This window comes from Artemia franciscana, chromosome 15 (genome assembly GCF_032884065.1).
Source record: "Artemia franciscana chromosome 15, ASM3288406v1, whole genome shotgun sequence".
In the NCBI taxonomy this organism is placed as follows: domain Eukaryota; kingdom Metazoa; phylum Arthropoda; class Branchiopoda; order Anostraca; family Artemiidae; genus Artemia; species Artemia franciscana.
The window spans coordinates 27235733-27263638 of NC_088877.1; the positions used below are offsets into that span (position 1 = coordinate 27235733).

Consider the following 27906-nt stretch of genomic DNA (forward strand, 5'->3'; position numbering starts at 1 on the left):
GGCAAATGTCGTAGATAGGTGATTGACGTAACCGAACTGGATCCGCTCTCGTTGGGGGAGTTAAGGGGATCCATTGCTTTGGCGAGTCTGGTACTTCTGGACGTGCTAGGACGATGAAAATTGGTAGGCGTGTCAGGGACCTGCGCAAATTGACTTTATAAAGTCGTTTTCCCCGGTTCGATCATCTGGGGGGCTGAAGGGAGAGGAAAAATGAAAAAATTAGGTATTTTTAAATTACGAGTGGGTGATCAGATTTTAATAAATTTTGATATTTAGAAGTGCCTCGTGTCTCAGAGCTCTTATTTTAAATCCCGACAGGCATCTCTGATTTTCCTTTTAAATCAATCCATTGATTCTTAGAATTTTGCTAGAGCTCATGACATTTGAGCTCTTGGCTCTTCCGGCCTCGTCACAAGTGCCATATGAGCTCTTAGCCCTTGTTTACTGACGTAGTCTTTTTCATGGAAAAAAATATGATATATCTTTTAAGTTTTCTTTGATAAGAATCCATAGTGTGGGTTGCTATTTTTATGTTTGAGAAACTTTTTCAACAATTTTCAATCCTGAAACAAACTGTATTTTTTAATTTGATTTTATAACTTCTGAACTTGACCTGAAAAATAAAACTTAATGTCATTCCCCAATGGTTCTATCTATGCTCCGTCCTTGTTATTTATTCAAATTGTAAGAGCAGAAGTTAATAGTAGTATCCCCAAAAGTTTCAACTTAATACCCCCAGTCGTTTCGATAGATTGCGGAGGTGTCTTATTTGCAACCATTTAACACAAACATTTTTAAAGCAACATATAGTTTTAAAGCATAATGTCATAGTTGCTGGACCGTTCTATTCTTTAGTGGATCCAGGGGGAGACCCCCCCCCCTGTCCTGACGTAGTATTGGCTTTGTGGTTAGGACGGCCTGCTCTGGTTTGAGTTGGGACGAAAGTTTATTTTTGTAATTGGGTTTTAATAGTTGAGTTAATAATAATTTTTAATTATTAAGACTGTTTCTTTTTCCAAACAAGTTGGAAACAAGGTTTCAGTTACATTGTGCGGTCTCTGCTAAATTTTACTAATGACACATATTGCCAAAAAATATTTAATTAATTTAGATTTATCAAGAATCTGTCTGTATTACCGCAAAAAACCAACTGGGAGGTGAATATCTTCATTTCGTAATAACAAGGAGATGAAATTTAAAATTCTACCTTCTTTAGGCTGTCGAAATGATATTTCAGGATTGTGCTGTCACAACGGTCCTGGAAAGCAAAACATTTGCTTCTTTTTACTGTCAAAATTTTTTTTTCGAGTCTTGCTATGGCACTGAAGTGAAGAAATTGATGTCATTAATTTTTTTGTCTGTCTCTTTGGTAGTTTGGGTTTGCTTTTTTTTTGTTCGAAGCGGGGTAATTTTTACAACATTTTAGTTTTTTAGGGGACTTGTGTAATAGAAAGTAAAATGTATGAGAAGTGCAAAAATTATCAATTTAAGTTTCGAATTTTGGTGAGCAGATGGTGGCCACTTTACTGCCTATTTTCGTCTAATTAAAGCCCTGCATTATATGACATATCACCTCCTCTGTTTATTCTAAAACAATAAATTAAAGGCCAAACTCTTTAGAGCTTTAATAAAGGTTTGAAAGGTCGGAGTAATCATTTCAGAAAAATGGATTTTCGAAAAATTGTTTGTAAAAGAAGGCAAATAATTGTGTCTTTATTTTTTTTCTATCTAGCTGGCATAGATGGGTCTCTGAATTCTCAGTTTGAGTTGGTGGAATGGCATCGATTTTTTTTTTGAAAATATACTAATAAAATGTTTACGAAAAATGGAAATTCACACAACTTGAGTAAACCACGGAAACATAATGCAACTACAGTATTGCTTTAGAATTTCTCCCCTTCTCAATACAAACCAGTCAAAAAATATAGTTATGTTTTTGCATAGGGATTGCATATATTTTTCCAAAAAATTGTCTAAACAGCTATATATGCCGCTGAGGATTTTTGTACTTATTTTGTATCCATGCCATCCAATCATAATTCCACGATTAGTTTTTTATAAATCAAAATTTTTACAGGACAATTCTCTTACTTAATGCTAAATCTAAGTCAAATTTCAAATTTTTTGATATTTGTGCTCAAGAGACATATCGAGATTTAAACTTTGAATTGAATATCTGAAAATCTCAAGATTAAAAAAATTAATTAGAAATCTACCACAGCTTGAAACCGTGAGAATTTGAATCAGCAATATATACCAATAAAATACAAAAATAACGAACACATAGTTTTCTTGTTTTTTTAAGTATTTCGACTCAAATGCTTAGTTGGAAGCACATACCTACATGCATCTTTATTAGAGTTCGTATTTTTCTGATGACTTTGTCTTTGCTCGAATATTTTAAATGAATAGAAGAGGAAATACCAACGAAGAGCTCTAAATTGAGAGGACTCTTGACTGACAGGACTAGCCATTATAAACGTTCGGAGAAATATTGAGGTACACATCGACCGTAATAAATAGATATGGCGGGAGTAGAAACACAGAAATAGACTTTTTCTTATAAAATTATGAATTCTGTAGTTTAAGCGAAATGTATCGAACTTTAAAAAGTGGAAAGATACTATACGTTGTTATGAAAAATAATTGATTAGCAAATTTTTGAGATTTGGTCAAAGTTGGCACTGTTTATTAAAACGATATTTTTAAAAAGAAACAGTGATTATTCATGCTTTATTGCCTATGCTTAAAACCCTCGTTCTAATGTCTTTTATGCATTTCTATCTCTTCCTTCTTTTTTCTTGTTACACCCTAAAAGAACTAATGTTTTATGTTTAATATATCTTTTACGAATACACAAGTTGTATCTTTATCCTCATTTCCTACTCTTCATTACTATCATAGTTACTAAGCGATGCCACAAAGTTAGGCGACATACTAAATGGTTTGACCTGTAAAAACTATCACAAAGAGTTTATGACCCCAAAAGATTGTTCAAAACTAATTTATTTATTTTTATTTTCATTTTTTTTTTACAATAAAAAGCCTAAGTCTCTTCCTATAGGGGTCAGAAGTGCAAAGGCAAAAAATTACGCAGAAAATTGAATACCAGATTTTTTTTTACAGATGGTAAACAACATTGTTTTTTTTTATTTATTTATTTATTATTACGAATAGCGGTAAGCATCAATGCTTGTCGCAAAAACACAAAAACACGAAATCACAATACTAATCTAAAGTAAATTGGCAGCGACAAACTAAACAGTAAAAACTTCTAAATAACACGAAACTACACAACAAAAGCATCTAAATAAAAAGGCGTATTTACTAATGCACTCTTAAAAATTCAAACACTCTCTGCCTCGACAACCTCCAAAGGCAAACCATTCCATGGTCCGGCAACTCTACTAACGAAAGATAATTGACCAATCTTTTTCAGTGGTTTTGGGGGATATAATTTATAATCATGCTGACGAGTAGAGTGATAATGGCTAAATTTAAAAAATCAATTTGGATCAACATCATCCACTCCTTTAATTATACGAAACACATTTGCAAGGTCATTGCGACATCTACGAAACTTCAGCGACGGGAATTGAAGCCTAGAAAGTCTCTGCGGATAGGAAAGGCGCTGAGGGTATGGGACCAATCTAGTGGCCCTTCTCTGAACCTTTTCTATCCTATGCTCATCCGTTAGACTTATGGAAACCAAACAGAAGTATTATACTCAAGAAGAAGGCGGACCATTGATTTGTATAGTAGTAAGAAATTATATACTCACGGAAAACTATATACTAGAAATTATATACTCACGGACGGAAATCTGTTCTCAAAATATCATCGATTGACTTGGTAATAACCAGATCTAAAGTCGATGGAATAGCATCATTCCTGGCTCGAGTTGGCCTATCAATATATTGGTATAAGTACAGATCATCCAATCTATCTAAAAATTGCTGCTCATACGATGAAGTGGATCTCCAATCTATCAAAGGTAAATTGAAGTCACCTAGAATAAGGAACTTTGAACTACGACCAACAAAAAGAGAAATACACGCTGGAATATTGGCATTATTAACTGGAATCGATAAATTCACAGTAGGACTACGATAAAAAGCTGCAATACACATGTAAGTACTATGATAAGGCAATTTAACATCAACCAAAAGACACTCGGACACTGAGTCTACTAACGAATCAACAACCACAGAAAACTTAATAGAACCGTGAATATAAATACAAATCCCTCTTTTAGCTGAATTATTAGATACTAAATTATATTTTGGTAGCGGCTGAAAATAAATAGACGGGTCACTGAAATGTTTTTGTAAAACTTCGGTAACAACAACTAAATGTGGTTTACGTTGCTTTATTAGCTCACTAAACTCTTTCCATTTAGATGACAGGCAGTCTGCATTTGTATATGTCACCAAAAATTTATCACTCAGACACTTCAATTTTTTTTGGAGTCACTCTTCCATGCTCGTGTAGCTATGTTTCTGCTATGTTTTGTTTTACAGTTAGTTTCACCAGCGTCCAATTTCGATTTCAGCTCCTGTTTCAGGGCATCGTACTTTTTTTTTTCCAACAGTTCAATGGTAGTACGATCATGAGAGACTGACATGAACAAGGGGTATGTAGCTTTGATACTAACAGTCTCGGACATCAGAAAGAAACAAGCTGTATCTCGTTCTACCGGTGTCTTAAACATCACCTTAATAGGCCTGATCTTACCAGGTGTATGTTTACCAAGTCTAACTGAGTAGCTACATTTCGCAGGGCAAAGTACAAGTAGCTTGTCGTTGAAAAATTTGCAATCGGTCTCGTTTTGTTGTCTACGAGATGACAAAGTAGTGTCTTCAGCTAAACCAAACACGATCAGGTTTTTTTGTTTTTCCACAAAATCTGACACATAAAATGAACTTAAGTTCGAGCTATTGACACTGATTTCCTCGTCCTTTTTCATAAATTTTTCAGTTAGACTTTTCTCGAAGCTCTGACACTTCACTCCTATTAGGTTCTCGGTAAAATACTGGACGTCGGAAAGTGTGCACTTATTTTTCAGGTTATTCTCGATTTCAGCTACTTTCCGTTGGATAGGCTCTATTAAAGCCCAAAACTTATCCTCCATCGCCTTAAATAACGTTTGAATTTCACCCCTCAAAGTATCTTTAATTTCTGCAGATGTCAGTCCTTGGTTGATCGAGTTTTCTGTTGTTTACATACGGGGCAGAACCAAAGTGACCCGAGCCACCGAGTCATTTTTGTGAATAAGTTGTATTCCGGCTCTGTCATTTCCAAGCATACGATACATACCCAGGAGTCGCAAAGCAATGCAAAATCGTCATCTTGCAATTTGGATTCACAACCTTTGCACTCATCAACACCTTTTTTAGGCGAATGTCTTGGTCTTTTTTGGGCAACTGAGTTAGAAGATCCTTTATTTTTCTCCATAACTCTACCAAGCGTACACGTGGGCTAATTAAAACAAGGTCAAACAAAAAAGTCCTTAAATAGCAAGATTGACCTTAAAAATGCGAGTTATAATGCGGGTAATACACCACTCTATAGGGTTACTTATTAGCAAAGCAGGTAAGCAGATTAATACTTATTTCCTCTGATTTTTGAAGATTTTTGGATTACACTTGGTTAAGATAAGAAAACAGTGTTGCCAACCCCATTCATGACTGCGTGATTTTTATAACTTACTATTTATTTTATCAATATTTTTATACCATTTAATTTCAACAGATTTATTAGAACTTTAACCCTCACCAGATTTTAGATTAAATTTACGACTATTTCCACTGCCTAACTATGACACGTAATTGTCGAGGTTCCATTTAAATCGCGGATTTTTCTTAGTTTTCAGGTTTATCCAAGCCCCCCCCCCCCCAAAGACAATTCTGGATCTGTCCCTAGTTCTACTATGCTGAACAAAATGGTTGTCTCAAAATTTTGACTGAATGCGTTTGGAATATGAATAGGCTTGAGAGAAGAGCTGCTTGCCCTCCAATCTCTTGTTACTTTTAAAAAGGGCACCAGACAATCGCGCTGTGATTGGGGTGTAACGGGGAGGGCTTCCCGCTTGATATATCTAGTAAATGGAAAATACAATGGAAAACCTGATGTTTCCAACGAAATATCTTTAATTTTCAAGCAGTTCATGGTAAAGAATTGGGCACCAGATAACCGCGCTGTAATTGGGTGCAAGAGGGAGGACATTCCCCTCATATATCTAGTAAGTAATGAGCAATGTGGCTCAATAGTAACCAAAACTCTAAGAAGTGGAGTCTTGATAACAATAGGTACATCAAAAGAATTAAACTTTGATGCTTATCCAAAATATGTAATATTCATCAAGTTTAACCCATCAAAAATTACGAGCCTGAGAAAATTTGCCCAATTTTTGAAAAGGGGTGAAACATCCCCAAAAATTCAATTGAACTTCATGGAAATCACACCACCACATTCAGCATATCAGAGAACCCTATTGTAGAGGTTTCAAGCTCTTATGTACAAAAATGTGGATTTTTTTGATTTTACAAGACTGTGCGTGTTTATTATTATTATTATTATTTTTTTTTTTTTTTTTTTTTTTTTTAGGGGTGATCGTATCGAACTAGTGATCCTAGAGACTGGGAGAGGGCTCATTTGATCGGAAATCAAAAGTTCCATTGCCCTTTTATTGAGAATAGCCTCGGATCTGATTGTTTTTTATGACAACCGCATGCCCCCGGACACGATTTTTGAGAGCGAAAAATTCCTTTAAATTTTGATTCTGGAACGTTCGAACAATGTTCCAATTGTCCAAGACAGAACAAGTTTCGAAAGAAATGAGCCAGTACGGTCTGGACATCATCGCTCTGTCCGAGGTACGATGGCCTGGTTCAGGCCTCTAAAAGTTGCCATATTCAGGGGACCAGAGTCAAGGGGAGAACATGGAGTTGCCACAATGATGACGAGAAAAACCGGTCTATTTCTTTTAAATTGGCAGCCAGTTTCATCCTGAATTCTTACCGTTATGTTTGCCAGTCAGCATGCGAAACTGTCTGTGTTGGTGTGTTACGCACCCACAAACGAAGCAAGCGCGATGATCAGTTGAAAAAAAAACAGTGTTTTTTCAATTTTATTGAATGAAGAACAGTAGAGACATGTCAACCTATGCGGAAAAATTAACGGTAGAATCATCAGGGTCCAAAAATCCGGAAATGTGTCTTTCATTCTGTTTTGCGTTAGCAGTATCACCATGACAGAAAAAGTCCTTCGAATAATAAAAACTTTATTTTGGAAACCTCTGCTAGAGGATTTACCTTCTTTATGTTTACAATAGCCTATTTTCCCTTTAAGTCCCAGAAAAGTTGGGCAACTATAGAAATCATTCTTGACGTCTTTTCGAAGGATTAAGTGTTTTCATGGTCAGGATTTAGCCATATGTCTGTGAAATCTAATGCTTGTGAATACAGTAGCCTTTTATATTAGATTCGTCTCATTGTCTTTTCAGATAATGGTGTTAAGCATGTGACAATAGAACAAGGAAAAGTTACATCGACCCGAGATCAGTTTTATTTACAATCTTTAGGTTGTGCTTTAAAACACGAGTAAGAATTGGGTTTAAGACAATTAATTAGCAGTCAGACAGTTCGTTCTAAGGAGCTGTAAGTAAGGAGCCCAAGTTTTTTATGCCCAAGTTTTTCAACTCTTCATAAGCCTTAAAATAAATATAAAAGGATATTGGGGGGGGGGGTTATTCTTAAACTCCCTTCATTCCTGGATATATATTTTTGGACTAATTCGGTAATACGGGTGCTACGGAATGATAGCTCCCATCTTATTGGATAAGTATTCTTTCTGTGCAAACACAAAAGATTACATTTATATAAGTTAAGGGTACATGTTTAAGGGCACAAAAGGGATAAGCATGGGGGAAGTGCTACCTGGAAATTTTCTATGAGAGAGGATATATATATATATATATATATATATATATATATATATATATATATATATATATATATATAGATATATATATAATATATATATATATATATATATATATATATATATAATATATATATATATATATATATATATATATATATATATATATATATATATAATATATATATATATATACATATATATATATATATATATATATATATATATATATATATATATATATATATATTATATTATATTATATTATATTATATTTACTTAACACTCCCCTGTTATTGCTAAGATAAAAGCTCGTTTTGAACAATTATTCTTTATTTCAAAAAGTAAACGCACTAATTAAGCTCTCTTATCCAAGTACTGTCTTGCAAGAGTTAAAAAATCATGTGAAAGAGTAAGGTTTGAGGGGAGCTGCAGCCAGGGCCGGATTTTTAAACTTTGGCACTTCTAGGTTCAATTATTTTTGCCGTTCCGTTTTTGTGAGATTTTCGGGGGAGTCCCCGAAAATTTGGGGATAGTGTAAGCAATGAACATAATGCAACTGATGAGCTAAAAGCAAGAAAGAGAGAGCTGATACCGAACTCTCAGCTGCCATTCTCGGGAGATATCTGACAGTTTATAAATTGCCACTGAATTCCTATGTTGTCTTAAAATAACTTTTTCTGTGAATAGGCAGGTCAGTTGTGGAGTCCATCTGGCATTTTGACGATAAATCATATCAGTCGATTTTTTTTTAAGAAAATGAAACTCATTGATATTTCATTGCGCCCCTAACATCCTAACATTGTACGCCCCATGACCTGGGCTAGTGGCACAAAGTAGAGAAGTGAAATTAAAGCTTAAAACAGACGTGAGTTATTCTTTATTTAAGGGGGGGATGCCTCTCGTCAATCCCTGTTTCTTAGCTTATAGTTTCACTTTTTGTCCCCAATGTTCGAAGAAAGACTGCTCGAGAACAAGGGTGACTCGAATGGAATAGAAACTGTTTTTATACTTCATACCTCAAGAGTGGGAGAGTCTATTGCTTTGATTTGCTAACTACTATAATTTAAAAAACGAAGTTTTGCAAGGGAAGTAAAAAAAATAAGCTGTAATTTAAAATGGACAAAAATTATTACTTCACATTCTATTTAATATATATCAATAAAAATAGTACAAATAAACCGACTGATTATGTTTCCCTATGTTTCTAGGATTATAGAAAACTAGCGCTTTACTGAATGCACAAAAGTCAAGTATAAAAAACAGGAATATGCAGTATGTAGCCTGACAACAGTGAACTAGCCTTTAAAGCTTTTCATAGTCTTGCACCAGTTGTGGCATTAGTAACTTTCAGTATACAATTAACTTTACCTTACAAATATAAGCGTAAAATCAAATAGTTTTTTAATAACCGCAAAGTCACTGAACAGCATACAGAAATATTAGATTGATTAATGAGGTAGCATTTTGATCTCGCCAGCTATAATACCAGCTGGGAGCTGGGAGGGGGAGTGTACGGGAGAGGTTCTGGTGAACCTCTAGTTAAGGGTTCTGGAACGTGTTGTAAAACTATGCCAGTAGTCTTTTGTACTTCAAAGCCTTTCTACTTAAGGAGTGGCACCAAAAGTGTTGTTGTTAGTGCTATGTCGCACTTACTAAGGTTAAATTTGGTTAAAAGAGCCCGGAAATATGAGTAATAGCTCTCAAATGAGCTATTAATCATAACTCTTAAAAGTTTTGCTAGCCCACTAGCCCCTGCTTTTCCACTTGAGACATGGACCAAAATTGCTGTTTTTAGTGCCATTTGAAACTTGCAGACAGTGGAATTTGTAGGAGGAACGTAGATGTGAGTAATATCTTAGCCTATATATGAGCTATAAAAAATCTGTGTACGACTTTCTGGTAGCCTGCTAGTGGCAGCCCTTGAGAAATGGCAGAAAAGTGCCATTGTAGTGTCATATGTCGCTTTCAGATGACGGAATTTATGAAAAGTACGCAGATATGAGAAATATCTTTTGAATGAGTCATTAAGCATCTTTATGATATTCTGGTAACCCACTAGGCAAGACACCGATGCAAAAAAGCGATGATTTTACTTGCTGTTCAAGGAGGGGGACTGTAATTCCCCAGTTGAAGGTTTTCGACCATGTTGATAACAATTCATTTTGATCTTACGTAATTTTTTGAGGGGTGTCAAGCTTTTTTTTATAAATCACCATAGATTCTCTTTTCGCAATAAACTTTTACTTTTGAGACGAACCGAAATAAAAATTACCATTCCTGAATCAGTGTCAGGTGGTAATTTTTTTTTCGTTAGGCAGTTTTTTTTCAAGCGTGTTTTTTAACTTTTGATTACTTTTGTCCAGGACCCCCCCCCCCCCCCCCTTCAAATGATTCACTAGTAAATATTTATTCTTTAGCTCTAAATCAATTCTGTGTCATTTCATCGAGTTTTATGTTGTCTCTCCTATATAAAATTGTTATTTATTGGCCCAGTCTTACTTTCAACCCATAGTTCATTGAAAATCTTACCTCATGCTATTATGGCCATCATGCTATTATATTCATGTATGTATGAGTTTTGAGGCACAAAGTCTTATTTAAAAAAAAAAAAATTCAGAGAAAAATAAAGACGTATAAATTGACCAGAAATAGTCATAATGTATGTCAAATTTCAAATCAGCAAAATTAATGTGAATGAACTTGTGAAACCTAATGGGAATGGAATCTAGACTTAAGTGGCCTTTGGAATATGAGTTGTTGCAGCAACCTTTTTGTCGGCTTTGCCACCAAAGCTGTTGCAAGAGCAACAGTTTAGTTTTATTCGTATGGTTTTTATTTAATCTCTCTAGTTGTATACCTCTCTAGACCTTTAAAATGTTTTTTTTTCTTAGGAAGAAATTGCTTGAGAAAAAATTGACGAGATATTCTTTAAGGATGATCTTGAAATTTACTTACTCTAATAAAGCCCACTTTATTCTCCATTTTTGTACTCAGTCAGTGTTATCAGTTTTGAAAATGTACCATGCGCATAAGCTTTTGCTTTGTTACTTTGCCACAAAACATGAAACCTAGCCCAGTAGGTGTATTCATTTCCAAAACTGCACCAAGTACAAAACAACGCAGTATTTCTTCGTCTCAAAACACAGCACCTCTTATTAGTTTCCAATGTATTTAATGGCTAGAACTCTTTGGTTCTCTGTGTCAGCAAGATTGTTGCACAAACAATTTACTAAAAATTGCTGAACGACATGATTGAAGAACATTTTTGTATTTCAAATGCATTGGAAACAAATAGAAGGTAGACCAAACAGCATGAGTATATGAACCTTTTATGCTTAAGACAGAAGGCTCTAAGATGCGTAATAGAGTGCGTAATCACCATGCACTTCCAGGAACCGCGACACTTGAGGTTGATTTTCTGCTACCGTATTACCAAGGAGAGTAGCAATTCCTTTGATGCTGGATTGTTGTCAAGTATTATTTTTTAGCGTAATAAAAAAAAAGATTAGCTATCTTTGTTTTTTTCAAAATTTTATTTCTTGCTTATTTGTATTTTTTGACCGATAGAATTTTTTTATAGCCCCTCTTACTTGGCAACTCCTAAGTATAGAATAACAGTGCTTGTGTTTGATTGATTAATAGTATATAAATAGAGACGCTGACTTTACTATAGCTAGGTTATGATCCACAGATGTAAAGTTCCAAGGTGCTGTGAAAAAGGTTTAGTCAGATTGGGCGTTACCAGTGTAGAATTACCGAGTCCAGTATGCTAAGAATGTTTTTTTTTTAGTGATGACAGCTATGAGGACGCAGCAAGAGGACAGCAACTTCAAACACAGAACAAATTGCTTGCAATATCAGCGAATCCTTTTTTGGATATGGCTAATCCTGGCCAAGGAAATGAGTTTAAGCGAGGGTATATTATGAGGAAATGCTGTCATGATCCTGGAGGAAAACGAAGTAAGCTTTTATTCTTAGTGATTTATTAATTGTAACTAGATAGCTATGGTTAAATTCTTTTCTACTGTAATGAGCCAGTTTGAGTGTGAGTCCCTTCCCTTTTTGAGCAACCAAAATGAACTTTGCTGCTAAAACCTTGGGAACAAATATAGATAAAACTAAAAGATTGAATTACTATTTGTATGCTTGCTAGTGTTGGGCACCTCTGTTTAATTGAACATCCCTTAATCAAGATTTTGTCTTCTTTTCTTGGTTTTTACGCCTAGGGGCAGTGGCACCAATTCACTGAAATTTAGGGTGGAAGGAGGGAGGCCAAATTCATTTTTCAGATTACGGGGGGGGGGATTTTTTTTTAATGCGAGTACAAAATAAATATTTTTAAAAATTGGGGTTCGATTGCGGCCAGTGAGGATAAAAAATTCGAGACGATGGCAACAATAACTCAGCACTGTGAAAAACAAAACAAATATTCTTATAAGTTTGGTTAAATAACTCATGTAAAAAAAAAGTATTTCTAGTATAACAGATTTGGGAGTCACTCTTGATGCTAAAACGAGAAAATAAATGAACGACAACAATATGAATAAAAAAGTAAGTTAGTTTATTCCATCATAAGACAAAAAGTCATCTTTGAAAGATTTCCTTTTACTGAAGATGTAATTCACTAAGCTTAAATTTTTTTGAACGTCTGGATTGAATAGCAACAAAGTGTATCGACCTACATACTTGGCTATGTCCGTGAACTCAGGTAGTTACTTATCTTCAGCTTTGAAAATAATCGTTTAACTTTATGCAACATGTACCTGAAGTCTCATGCTTTATCGAGTCACATTGCTCTGTCAGTATGTTTCATTAAAAGGGTGGTGAATTTTGTACGCAGTTTTAAAAAGTCTACCATGCTTTGTCTCATGACTTGGGATCGAGCTGAAACTTTCAGGAATGTTTTCTTTGGGGGGTGGGGGTGGGGGAGTGATTGAAATTAGGATTTTTCGACAGGGTAACGGGGGCAACAAATAATTTTTCTCAGGTCCTCTCAAAACAATATAAGCTATGGCTTTAGTTTTTATACCTGCCGTTTGACAGGCCCGCATGTTATTTATAAGATAACCGAAAACTATAATTTTTGGTTCTCGCAATCAGTAATCTATATTATTTAATCGGCCAGAAGTACAAAAAGTAGAAAGAAGTATAAGTGAATCATAAGAATAATGTAGGCATTCTGCTTGTTCTCGTTACCTGATTAAGGTAAAGAACAGTTTCGTTCGGTGAAAAATTCTTCTTGAAGGGCAGTAAACCTAATGATTTTAATAGTTAAAAGGTTTACCTGCACATTTACAAGTAAAATGAAACGAAAATATAGAAGAATGGGTAAAATATTTCATGTAAGACAGTTGAAAATAAGAAAATAAAAGTCTTTTTTCACTAATAATAATAAAAGTCGGGGTATTTCGGTTTCACGTCCGGAAGCGTGAAAATCACGCTTCTTACGTGATTTTATCATTTAAAAAAAAATCAAACCAAACTTAATTCAAGAAAATGAAAAACACAAAAACACAAGCGTTAGAAACTCGCATGTTAATAATGTCAGATCTGATAATATTCACCACGTAATAGCAACGAAATGAACGAAAGTAGGACAAATTCGTTTGTGTCACTGGAATATTACAATGCAATAAAGCAACAGCCGTGGTACAGTTGGTTTTTGATCTGATATTAAAATCCAGAAAAATCAAAAAGTATATTTATTTTTTTTAAATTCACATATTCCCTTGGTCAGGGCTGTATCCAGGATTTTCTTTCGGAGGGGGGAGGGCTTTACAGAAGGATTTTTTCGGGGAGTGGGGTTACAAAAAACTTTGAAAACTCATCAAAAATTTGTTTATATTTATTCTTGTTACGATTTTACGAGTCGTACAAACCTTTAAGGGGGGGAGGGTCTAAACCCGCTAAACCTCCCTCCCAGTGGATACGATCTTGCACTAGGTTAAAACAATTATAATTAAATACAGATCAAAACAAATTTTATGGTGTTTGACAAATTGCTTGAAACTTTTCGTTTGCTAATCTGGTAGAACCACGTTGACTCTTTACAAAGCAAACTTTATTTTAATCTGTACTTATAAGGTTCAAACTTGTTTGGATTATTATGCGAAAAGTCATTATTTGAAGTATTTGGAGTTTTGTCCTATCTTTTATTCAACTTTTATAAATAGGATCTAGTCTATATTCTTCTTCATCTCTATTTATGCTGATCCCCCCATAGATAATTGTTCTTTAATTTCTTTTATTTCCCAAAATCTTTGTAAAGCCCAAAACTATTATTATTATTTTTATGGCACTTCGTATTAACCAAGTGACATATAGCAATCGCCAATTCTGTCGGTCTGTCTGTCTGTCGGTCCCGGTTTTGCTACTTTAGGCACTTCCAGGTAAGCTAGGACGATGAAATTTGGCAGGCGTATCAGGGACGGGACCAGCTTAAATTAAAAATAGTCGTTTTCCCAATTTGACCATCTGGGGGGGAGGGGGGTGGTTAATTCGGAAAAAATAGAAAAAATGAAGTATTTTATGAATGAATTAACTTATTTTATGATACTTATTATTTATGATACTTATTATGAATTAACTTATGAATGGGTGATGGGATCTTAATGAAATTTTATGTTTGGAATGATATTGTGTCTCAGAGCTCTTATTTTAAATCCCGACCGGATCAATGACATTGGGGGGAGTTGGAGGGGGGGGGAACCTAAAATCTTGGAAAACACTTAGAGTGGAGGGATCGGGATGAAACTTGATGGGAAAAATAAGCACAAGTCCCAGATACATGATTGACATAATCGGAACGGATCCGCTCTCTTTGGGGTAGTTGGGGGGGGGGGGGTAATTCTGAAAAATTAGAAAAAATGAGGTATTTTTAACTTACGAACGGGTGATCGGATCTCAATGAAATTTGATGTTTAGAAGGATATCGTGTCTTAGAGCTCTTATTTTAAATCACGACCGGATCTGGTGACATTGGGGGGGGAGTTGGGAGGGGGAAACCTAAAACTTGGAAAACACTTAGAGTGGAGGGATCGGGATGAAACTTGGTGGGAAAAATAAGCACAAGTGCTAGATACATGATTGACATAAACGGAACGTATCCGCTCTCTTGGGGATAGTTGGGGGGGGGGGTTCTGAAAAATTAGAAAAAATTAGGTATTTTTAACTTACGAACAGGTGATCGGATCTCAATGAAATTTGATATTCAGAAGGATACCGTGGCTTAGAGCTCTTATTTTAAACCCGACCAGATCTGGTGACATTAGGGGGGGAGTTGGGAGGGGGAAACCTACAACTTGAAAAACACTTAGAGTGGAGGGATCGGGATGAAACTTGGTGGAAAAAATAATCAGGAGTCCTAGATACATGATTGACATAACCGGAACGGATCCGCTCTCTTTGGGGTAGTTGGGGGAGGGGTTAATTCTGAAAAATTAGAAAAAATGAGGTATTTTAAACTTACGAACGGGTTATCGGATCTCAATGAAATTTGATATTTAGAAGGATATCGTGTCTCAAAGCTCTTATTTTAAATCCTGACTGGATCTGGTGACGTTGGGGGAAGTTTGGGGTGGGGGAACCTAAAATCATGGAAAACGCTTAGATTGGAGGGATCAGGATGAAACTTGGTGTGAAAAATAAGCAGAAGTCTTTCATACGTGATTTACATAATTTGAACGGATCCTATCTATTGGGGGGGGGGGGTTAATTCTGAAAAATAAGAAAAAATGACGTATTTTTAACTTACGAAGGAGTGATCGGATCTTCATGAAACTTCATATTTAGAAGGATCTCGTAACTCAGATCGCTTTTTTTAAATCTCAACCGGATCAAGCGTAATTGGGAGGGGCAGTTGGGGGGGGACCGGAAATCTTAGAAAATACTTAAAGCGGTGAGATCAGGATGAAACTGGATGGGAAGAATAAAAACCTGTCTAAGATACGTGACTGACATAACCGGATCGGATCTGCTCTCTTTGGTGGAATTGGAGGGGAGGGGGGTAATTTTGAAAATTGACGTATTTGTAACTTACGAAAGGGTGACCAGATCTTAATAAAATTTGATATTTAGAAGGATCTTGTGCTTTAAAGTTCTTATTTTAAATTCCGACCAGGTCCTGTGACGTTGGGGGGAGTTGGAGGGGGAAACCGGAATTCTTGGAAAACGTGAAAATTGGGGTATTTTTATCTTACGAATAGATGATCGGATCTTAATGAAATTTGATTTTTAGAAAGAATTAATGTCTCAGAGCTCTTATTTCAAATCCCGTCCAGATCGTTTGACATTGGGGGGAGTTGGTGGGGGAAATCTTGGAAAAACACTTGGAGTGTAGGAATCGGGATGAAGCTTTGTGGATAGAATAAACAAATGTCCTTGATACGTGATTGACAGAATCGTACTGGATTCGCTCTCTTTGGGGGAGTTGGAGGGAGGGGTTCAGTGATTTGGCGAGTTTGGTGCTTCTGGACGTGCTAGGACGATGAAAATTGATAGGCGTGTCATGGAGCTGCACAATTTGACTCTATAAAGTCGTTTTCCCAGATTCGACCATCTGGGGGGCTAAAGGGAGAGGAAAAATTAGAAAAAAATAGGTATTTATAACTTACGAGTGGGTGATCGGATCTTAATGAATTTTGATATTTAGAAGGACATCGTGACTCAGAGCTCTTATTGTAAATCCTGACCGGCATTAAGCCTCTTATTTTCCTTTTTAAATCAATCTATTGATTCATAGAATTTTCTTAGAGCTCATACCATATGATCTCTTGGCTCTTAGCTCTTCTCGCCTCGTCACAAGTGCCATATGAGCTCTTAGCTCTTGTTTTATCAAAAAATGGATATCATATCAAAAATGTCAGGTTTTTTATTTCATTTAAAAAAGAATCTATTGTATTTTTATGCTGTTCTAGCCTATTGTCTAAATTTTGCTGTGTTCCCCCCCCCCCCCCCCCCAAAAAAAAAATATAAAAATATCTGCAGGAACAAGGTATTCTATATACTCCGCTTTCTATATTTTTTCTCATCACGTTTTTTCCACTATTTAGTAAAGACCCTTTGGCTAGTTGGGATTTAAAAGCAGTTTTTATAATATGTTTCTTTTAATTCTTTTCTTGATTTTTTTTTTAGATTTAATAGGGACAAATGGTAAAATTATGCAATTTTTTTTATATAATTCATCTTCCAATGCTCGGGGCTCATTTAATGCTTGCGTCGTTTTTTCCATAGCATGAAAGATTATCTTTTCGGGATAGCCATTCCCAATTACGGTATATTTTAATATGTTTTCTAGGGTTTACCTGTTCCAAATTTAAATATTCTTAGTATGTTTATGTGGCTTACCAAAACACATCAAGTAGAAACTTCTCTGAGACTTGCTGTATCAACCACTAAATCTTCAATGGAAAAGACTGAAAAATGGCTGGTAAGATCACTAAAACCTCTAGTTTATTTGCAAAAATCTTATATCAAAAATTCTGATAAAAATAAATTAAAAATATAGAAATCTCTTCTGAATCAAGGCTGTTTCACCAGAAAACTCAAGCAATATAAAGACACAATAGAACAAATATTACGTGGAAAAATTAACTATAGAAACATATTTTTGGGAAGATCTATGATAATATTCTGTTTATTTGGAATTATTGGAATCAGAAATCGATGGTGTTTTGGAACATTTAAATTAAGACAGGGGAATTAGTTTTTTCGATATATCAGAAACTGACGAACAATAACCGTTACTTAACTTTCATGTCAAATCCTCCTACCCAAGTTAAAAGGTGAGTAATTATTTCTTTAGTTGATAGGGTATTAAGATTAGCAACACCAAAATACGTAAATAATGAACTTATTTTCATTGAAGATATTTAATTGGAAGTGGGTATCCTGACTAAAACTATTGGAAACAAAAGAAAAAAATTTAACTGAACCCAGAGTATTAGAAGGAGATGGATTACATAGAAAAAATTGCATAATTTTTCCGTTTCATCCTAAAAATTAAGAAAGAATTATAAAAATATATTATACTGACTGTTTTTGAATCGCAGCTAGCTATACGATCTTTATTCAATAGCGGAAAAGATATAATACCAAAAAAAAGCATATAAAGCGGAGTATATAGATTATGTTCCTGTGGAAAATTTTATGAGGGCAGAACACAGCAAAAATTTAGCAAAAACACTACAGCATCACAAAATTGCAATAGATTCTTCTTTAAGATGAAATGAAAAACCCGGCATTTTTGATTCAGTAGTCATGGAACATTTGTTGAACCTTTCTCATCATAGCACACTATTTGATCAAACAAAAATAATTCACAAAAGGGTTGGCGTTTCAATAAGTTTTTGAGAATAATAGAAATTAAACAAAAAATATCCATGGGGGAGATACTATGATATCCATTGACATCCGTATTCTGATATCCAATATCCATTGGGAGGATATGGGGGGGGGAGGTTTTGAATTGAGATGGACAGAAATTTAGACTAAATCCTATCTATAGCAGTTTAATTAAAGAACAGTTCAAAACCTCAAATGCTTCAAATAGCTTATTGACATTCCGCATAATCAGCCCCAAACAAGCTTGAACGTTAAAAATACAGGTTGAAATGAAATGAACTTTGGAAAGAGGCAACATATATCTGATAAGATTTGCAAACGAAAAGATTCCTGCAATTTATCAAACGCAATAAGGTTTTCTATGCCTGTATTGAATTATAATAGTTTTAACATAGGACATAGGTAAATTGCTAAAATAAATAGACTGCTTCATTGTGTTAAATTTCAATATAAAACCTAATGTATCCCTGTGTTGCTTTAAAGCATTGTGATATACCAGAGAGACAACTGAATTTGTCCTACTTTTGTTTGATTTCTTGTTATGGTATGGTAAACATTATTATGATCCACGTAATTTAGATTTCTATATGTTTTGTTTAATTGAGTTGAGATTTTTTTTTTTTTTTTTTTTTTTTTTTTTTTTTTTTTTTTTTGAGAAAGGTTTCTGGAAGTGAAGCCGAAATGTTCGGACTTCGATTATTATAAGGAAAAAAGACTTTTCGGGTTATTTTCCTCTGTCGTATTTGAAATATTAGATCCACTTTTTCTATATTTTCATTTAATTTTATTTGCAAATGGGAAGGCAATATGATCTAAGGAATATTTTAGTCGCGCATTAGACACCCATTGCTGATACTCTGTAATGCTTATACTCGTTTTAGCACCCTTGGGCAAGAGAGGCTGGAAGATGTACTTTGCTATCATACGTGACTTAATACTCTACTTGTATAAAGACGAAGGTGGCTGTCGTAAGCAGATTGTGCCTTCTCGGACTGAGACAGTGAATGGTAATCATCAAAGAGTAGATACTTCCCTACCGCTGGAGAACGCACAAGCTATCGTGAGAATCCATCATGCTTTAGCCAGACCCGCCACAGATTACAAGAAGAAACAACATGTGATTTGCTTATATTGTGCAGATGAATCACAGTTCTATATACAAGCAAGGTGAGTATTATTGTAAGAATAAACACTTGATTTAGAATAAAAACATTCCTATTGGTACATCTTAGATATGCGTATCTGCTTCTATGCATATCTGATATGTACCTGGTAATAATTATAAGGAACTTGGGATTAACAAGGTTAGTTGATATGTCCTGATGATAGCTTATGATGTTCATCTTTTCGTGGTGATTCAATGATTCTAAGCTATTCATAAGGAATTCGATAGCCTTATATTTATCGTCACAAAGTTGGTTGTCAGACTTTGGAGCTCGTACCTTTAGCTACTCTCTATGCTAAAAAATAGAGTATCCAGAATAAGAAAGTCTATCCAAAGATGCGTCCCTTGCTTGGAAAATATGTTACTTCGCATTCATATGCCAATGGTAGCTCACTGGAATATTTTTTTCAAAATTTTTCTTCAAATTTATGTTTTAGTATTGGGAAGAATAGAGTGAGGAGGAATAAGCGGATTTACTTTCAGCTTTTCGCTACTGATCTTGGTCTGGATTTGTACCTCAAGGAGAACGTGTTTCAAAAAATTTAGTGAATTTTCAAAAATTTGATTTACAGCTGAAAGAATGCTTCGAACAAATACTGAGATTATTTTTGTCATGGGGAGTTTTTGAAACTGTGCTGAAGTTGGAAAAATCACTGACTGTCATTTGTGGCTTTTGACGACTATTTGCATAGAGAGGAAATAGAAGACGAAACAACTGTTAAAGCTTCGAAACATAATTTAATATTGAGGATTAATAAATTTCTTTGTCATTGTGAAGCATTAAGAATGCATTCATTTTTTCTATTTTTTTTCTAGCAATACAAATCAATAGATTGTACTTCTAAATTAGAATTATTTACAGGAGGTAACTTTCTTTACACCGCATGAATAATTTAAGGGTTGATTTCTTTTGGAGAGCTCTGAATTCCCAAAAGAAGACGAAAAGTCGATACTGAAAAGATTAATGATCCCGATATAAAGCATGTGAATGCTTTTACTCCAAGGTCATTTAACGTTAATTCCGAAGCTAATCAAGTCCCTGCTTGAATAAGTATACGTTATAGAATACTTTGGTTTTATGGCTACAATATCCTAGCATATAAGAATAAGTGTTTACAGACTCGAAATTTGATAGAGAGGACAAGATGAATTTTCCTGGCTGTTGGGCTCTGCTGCATCAAGAGTAATTTTATTTCTAAGTCTAATTTATACCATATCTAGACATACAAATGGTCGAAGCAATCTTCTCAGGATAGTTTCAGGTACTCCTTTGAGCTTCCATATATTTTACAGCAAGCCGTTGGAAAATATGGTATGATTCCACTTTCTAGGGCTATAGTGAAAGAAAATTCGAGATGGCAAAGCTAAGGTTTTTGGATAAAGGATGACACATTGTCAAACATTCTTCTTTTAGGGCATTCATCTGGGACCAAACGAGAAGTAGGTCGTCCCTGAATGGGAAAGGAATTGAACGATTTAATGGAAATTAGAACTACATGGGAGGGGGTAAAGAGCGAATTTTTGAACAGATTGTGACGGAGAAAGACCGTACGCAGCTGTGTTGACCCCAGGTGCTGCAGTAAGTCGTTTGTAATAGTATTTGTCGTTCAATAGCCAACCATCGAGAGCAAAAACAAAAATTGATCGATACCAGTTGCACAATATATTCTTTTTTGCATTTTTCGCTTTCAGAAAAAAAGTGTGAAGCCAAATTTTGAGATCATCTTTTTATTGTTGTTCTTGTTAAAGGAGATTTGACAATATCTGTCAGCAATTTTGCTATAGGCATCAAATATGGGAATAATCTGTTTATACATGTCCATAAAAATAGATTGCTGTTATACACCGCTGAGTAAAAACAAAACTGTCATTCAGTATTGCATATGCGTGCATCAGTATTGCACCAACTGTTTGGAGGAAGTCGCAATTTTTTGTGGGAGAAGGAGGGGTAGCTAAAACTATGCAAAACTGTACATTTAGACCAAAATTTTTCAAGCTTTCCATGGGAGGTCCTTCAGATAAATACGGTGGAGGAGAGTAAACTCTTGAGTAACTAAAGAGTATGACAGCCTATCCAACATTTTGGAAAATTTAATTGCATATTTAAAAGCAAATACGCCTAAATGAATTCTTTTTCTCGAAGCAATGTTATGTAAATTTAAACATTGGTGTATGGATCTGGGGTTGAAGCTAAAAGTATTCCTCCTCCTATATTTATGATTGTCTTAATTTTTAATATCACTATTTGCTTACATTTAAAAGAAAAATTGTAATTGAATTAAAAGGCACTATTCCTGGGGCCTTCATTTTATATGGGAAGACCGTTAAAATAAACAGCCTCAAAGTCGGCACTGGGGGTGGTTGATCCGTATCTGCCCGTTGATCCGTATCTGTTGTATTAGCCCGGATTTCGATGAAATACAAATTGTAATGGGTGCCAAGATGACATGAAAGCCATCTCTGGCTTATTTTAGTTCCTTTTTTTCTTTTTTTTTTATCCTCCAACTTAAATACATCAATAAACACACTGATAGTGGAAAAGTACCATTTCTAGCAGGTTATTTTTTATGGTTTTATGTGCTTATTTGTATAAGTATAAGGATGCATTTACGGTTTTAATTAATCTCTTGTCGTATGAAGCAATAATGAATGGAATATTACTGTGCTGGAAGTGAAGATGATGAATTGAAGCCAAAAACGAAGTCAAATTGTGTGCCTAATTTGTAACTATTGCCCACTTAGGCTGAAAAATCAATCATTTCAGACGTTCTATTCCCGGAAGTTCAGAAAGAGTAATGTTCATTCTTTGTTTTCTGTCACCATTTCCCAACTGCAATTCTCGTTCATTTTTTTTTCCAGTGGATTTTCAAAATTTCATCATCAATCTTTTTTCCTTGATAGAATAAATGTCCTTTTTTCCCATTCTAATGAAATTTATTTTACAAGACCTTGACATGGTGTTATAAAGATATGTCCTATGCTATGAAAAATTTATCAATCAATCAATCAATCAATCAATATTTATTAATTCAAATTAAAAATATACAAAAACAATATTATGCCCCAACAGAGAGCAGAGCTCATAAGGCTGGGGCAGCACAAATGCATAAAAAAAACACAACGTCTCGTCATACTAATAATTCCAAAAGGAGAGAGAAAAAACTAAGACAAAAAAAAACATACGAGAGAAAAAAAAACATACGAGAAAAAAAACATACAAGGTAGGAGATCATAGAGGAGAACACCCCAGCGCAAGAACACCACAGCAAAATACATACTAAAATCTATTATTAATTAATCCCGACATCCAGGCAAAGAATTATTTTTGAAATATGTTTTTTCAAAGAAAATCGACTTGTGAAACTTCGGGACATTTCTACTAAGTTAAGTTTATTTGCAATATGAGGAATCTGGTATCTGATTGAGAATCTAGCTCTTTCTGATTTGATTGGTGGAAGGCGATACTTCTTGGAGCGGATGCAGTGGGCAGGAGAAGTGGGAGTCCCAGTTATACCCAAATCATGGAAATAATTTGCTGAGGATTGGATATCATAATACCACATTGCTGTATGCACGTCCTTCAATTGTTTGAGATTAAGTATATTGAGAAAAATATATAAAGTTGGGTTTCTGACAGATTTTTAAGTCTCGCAGGGCGATGAACAAAAGCACCCAGAATTCTAATTGCCTTATTTTGAATTATCTGAAGAGGTTGCAGATGGACCATAAATGTGTTGAGATAAACTATGGGGCAATAATTAAGATATGATTCAATTAGAGAATGGTATAAAATTTTAAGGATGGAGAAAGGAAACACCTGTTTCAATCTATGAAGACAACCTAAGTGATGGACAAGTTTCAATCTCAAATAATCAGAATGCTTATGGAAAGATAAAAGCTCATCGAGAATAACCCCAAGGTAACGAAATGAATGTACTCTTGTTGTCCTACTTTGATTTACAATTAACTCGTCTAAGGTAATTTTATTTATCGCCCGTTGTGACCACCCAAAAATCACGAATTCAGTTTTAGAAAAGTTCGGAGCTAGGCAGTTACACGCACACCATTTATTCAAAGATTTCATTGCTGTCACCATTTTCTCAACCATCAAAGATGGGGTTTTAGCTTTTACTGTCACAGCCGTATCATCTGCAAAAATTACAGCTAAGCTATTATCTTGCGGTAAAAAACCTTGGAAGGTCATTTATACAGATCAAAATAGTAATGGCCCCAATACTGATCCCTGGGGGACTCCAACATCATCAATAACGGTATGACTTGATAGATATCCATTTATTTCTACCTGAATTTTTCGATCATGCAGGTAAGATTTTATTAGATCCAGGCCTTTGCCTCTAATACCTGTGTTATTAATTTTTTCCATCAAGATTTCATGATTTAGCGTATCAAATGCCTTTTTATACCATAGAAGAGAGCAGACACATAATTATCATCATTTAGTGAATCATTAATCTCCAAGATTAGCGCAGCAATAGCTTGTTCAGTGGAATGACCCGACCTGAATCCAAACTGATTTTTAGTAAATAAATTCCTTTTATTAAAATAGGATACAATTCTTTCTTGAATAATTTTTTCTAGAACCTTAGATATTGGAGAAAGAATAGCTATTGGGCGGTAGTTGCCTACATCTGTCTTATCACCTTTCTTATGAATTGGAATAACTCGTGCAGATTTCCATACTTCTGGAAAAATCCTTGATGATATAGATGCGTTTAAAATATGAAGTAATGGAACATGGATTATACAAGCAAGTTCTTTCAAAATATTTGTGGAGAGTCCATCTAGACCTAGGGAATTCCCACGTTTTAAATTCGTAATTACTTTCTGGAATTCACCGAAAGTAACAGGGGCCAGGAACATACTAGAATTTTCGGATGACGGTAGATAATCTTTATATGAACCAAATAAAGATTCAGGGGATTTCAGATCAGCAGTAGCACTAAAATGGGAAAAGTAATTACAAAAATAATCTGCAACAACATCCTTCCCCTTCAATTCAACACCACTTTCATTTATGATCACTTCAGGATGTGATGTCTTAGTATTATTTCCAATTTTTTCCTTGATTAATTTCCATGTAGTCCGAGGTGAATCCGATTTTTTAAATGAATTTTCATAATAAATTTGTTCACTTGTTCTAAGAATTTTAACCAGCAAATTTTTATAATTTTTGAATCGCTGTACATTATGGGCTGAGGGGTATTTCATTTTATCTTATAGAGTCGATTTTTTTCCTTGATAGATTTTAAAAGCGATAAACTTATCCAAGGTTTTTTGGGTGAGTTTCTTTTCCGGTATGTAGCTCTAAATGGGCAATGAAGATTCAGTTTTTCGTTCAGAATTCGATAAAATACATCCAAAGATGTATTTGAATCATTCTCGTTAGTAACTTCACTCCAATCTATATCGCTTAGACTAGATTTCAGTTCATTCATATTTACTTTTGAAAAATTTCTCCTTTTCATAGGGTTTTCTTTATTGGCTATCTTTTGCGCTCTGAAGTCAGACATTAAAATGCAATGATCAGACCTATCTTCCATAACCATGAATGTAGCCTCACATGGATAAGGTAAAAAAATGTTATCAATCAGTGAAAAAGATGAATTTGTAATTCGTGTCGGAATAAAACATACTGGGCTCATACCATGTGAAAGGTTACATTCTAAAAACTGAAGGACATGTCGGTCAATCCTTTGCAGGCTTGATGGGAGGCATCCCATTAAGTCAATATTGAAGTCCCCAAGGATGAAAAATGGCATTCGAAGATTTGATATCACGCTTAACATATTTTCAAATTTGTCAATAAAGTCTGCCATGCTAGATGAGGGAGGACGATAAATTACAGCAATTAAATTTTTTCATTATTTGATAAAAAACATTCAACAATACAGCTTTCAAAAACCATCTAAGTATTCAGATATAGAAATTCTTCTCTCAGTCGCGCCGGAATATAATTTTTAACTAGTATTGCTAAACCACCTTGCTTTTTTTTATTTCTGCTTATATGAAAGAATTGGAAATCGCTAATATTAATTTTATTTGCCGAGTTTTCATCTAAAAATGTTTCACAAACTCAAAGAATATCCGTGCCCGATTCAAATAAAAAAATTCAATCGCACCTTGCCCACTCCTCCAACCACGACAGTTCCAAAAAGATATTCTCCTCATATTTTGGTTTTTATGAGCTATTTCATGAGAAAACAAATATTTATTCGGGGGGACTAAAATAGAGTTTAAAATTTCATCATTATCATGGGCTATGGGGGTTTGGAATACATTAATAAAGAGGGCTGATTTTCTTTCAAATTCTTCCAGTCTAGATGCAGGGATCCCATGAGCTTGATTAACCATTATCGTGCATTAACCTCACGCCAAGGAGTACCCCCCCCCCATGCCTCTCCCACTGAAAAATAAAAGCACTAAAACTTACAGATAATTCAACATGAAATACGAAAGAAAAAACAACACGGGAATCCATAGACACTGTAAGTACCAAAATGCAACAACCAAGCAAACACTCTCCAAACTCCAACTAAATGAACAACAGAGAAAAAAGCACACAAAAGCACATTTTGTTACTACCCTTCATTTCATTCATATTATCCCTTCGCGCGTCCAACCCAACCTTCAAACAAATGAAATACAGAAAATAACTGAAAAAAAAGGAAAAAAAGGAAAAAAAATCCACTCTATGAGGGATATGCGCCAAAACTGAATCTATAAAATCCTTATTTACTTTGTCAACAGTCACTTTTAGAGGCTCAGTGTTTGGACACTGGCGTATACACAAAAGTGGCGGGATCGATTTCGTCACCCAAACATCCCCACGATTAACTCCACTGTTGAGTAATTTTAACCTCACAGCAAATAATTTTCTTCGAACTTCTCGGACCGATTGCGGGGCATCATCCGTCACAAAGATATTAGAATGCTCTAAAATTGACTTGTTTTTCAACATCCTAGCGTTTTTCAGTATAAGAATTCGGGCTTCTTTTTTGCAACTTCCACTTTTATAAATTGTTTTTCACGGTTAATATCTACCACTGAATATTCAAAATCCAAATTCAAGCCAATTCCATCAGTAATTACTTTTTCAAAGATTTTTTTAGCTGATTCTTCATCATTAACTGGGACATTCCAAAGCAATAAATTTTTTTCAGTATCTCTGCTTTCTATTCTCATAGTTCTCCCTTTCAATAAAGATAACTCAGATGTTAAACGAACATTTTCTTCCGCTAATAGAGATAAATTAATTTTTATCATTTTTGACTCACTTTCAACAGTAGCTACTCTAGGTTTTAATTCGGAGATTTCCTTTTGGGAGGTAGCAACAGAATTCTCAAGGTGTGATAATTGAGATTCAATGGACCTAACTGATCCAGATAAATCATTCAGAATTTCAGTGTTTGACTGAATTGTGGCCAAAATTATGCTAATATTGTCAGCTAACGACCTCAGTGAAATATTTTCTACTCCTCTTAAATCGGGCGAGCTGGAGTCATTCAACATTGAATTATCCGATGCCGATATAATCGCCATAGCTTCTTCTCCCCGTTTGACCTTCTTCCTTTTTCCAACCATTCTTAACAGTAAATACAGCAACAAAAAGGGGTTGAAGGGGAACCAAAAACTTCAAATCGCCTACCTTAAAAGCTTTATCTAAGCTTTAAACATAACCCCGGCAAGCAGATTTAATCAATCTCAGTCCAGCGCTACTATTATAAAACCTTTAATTTTTCTTTTCCTTTTTTTTCGATTTGTCATAGAAAATTCACTTCCATTATTTAATCTTCCGATCAATCTTGGCTAATAAATGAACAAAAAATACATCACGGCAGGTACGGACGCGCGTTAGGCTATTGTTAGCCGGTCGAATTTTTTCAGGTAATATTTTGTTACAACAGAATAAATTTAGTCTCTAATTGATTCAGAATATAATCCTTTTTCCACGCTTGTTCATAAACTGGTTATTAATCCTTTTAAGAGAATGAATAGGTGTTAACAGGTCAGAGACTGAATAGCAACTGTTCTTATTTCTTTAGTGTGGTGTTTGTAAAATACCGTTTGGTCAACAATTCCACACACACACACACACACACATATATATATATATATATATATATATATATATATATATATATATATATATATATATATATATATATATATATATATATATATATATATATATATTATGTCTAGTTTTTTAGTAGAGCAAAGAGTGTCAATTCTGCGCTTTAAAGTCATAAATCACTTAAGATGATACCAAAGGTAGTTGAAGACAATTAGATAGGGGCATGAATTATTGGAAGATAATATAAGGGAAGGGGAACTTCAAAAGAGCCAGAGAGATACAAACGCCAGAGTGAGTATATTAAAGGCTGAGGTATGAGTGACTTTTAACGTAGTAGTTGAGTGACTAAATATTAGTCCCT

At 34.7% G+C, this 27906-nt stretch overlaps 1 protein-coding gene across 1 annotated transcript in view; it reads left to right on the forward strand.

Moving 5' to 3' along the window:
* LOC136036268 (PH and SEC7 domain-containing protein-like) overlaps positions 1–27906 on the forward strand; it is a 187358-nt gene that overhangs the window by 127660 nt on the left and 31792 nt on the right. The window contains exons 11-12 of the mRNA XM_065718408.1: positions 11735–11904; positions 19167–19452. Coding sequence (XP_065574480.1) covers positions 11735–11904; positions 19167–19452 — 456 coding nt within the window. The remainder of the gene's footprint in view (positions 1–11734; positions 11905–19166; positions 19453–27906) is intronic.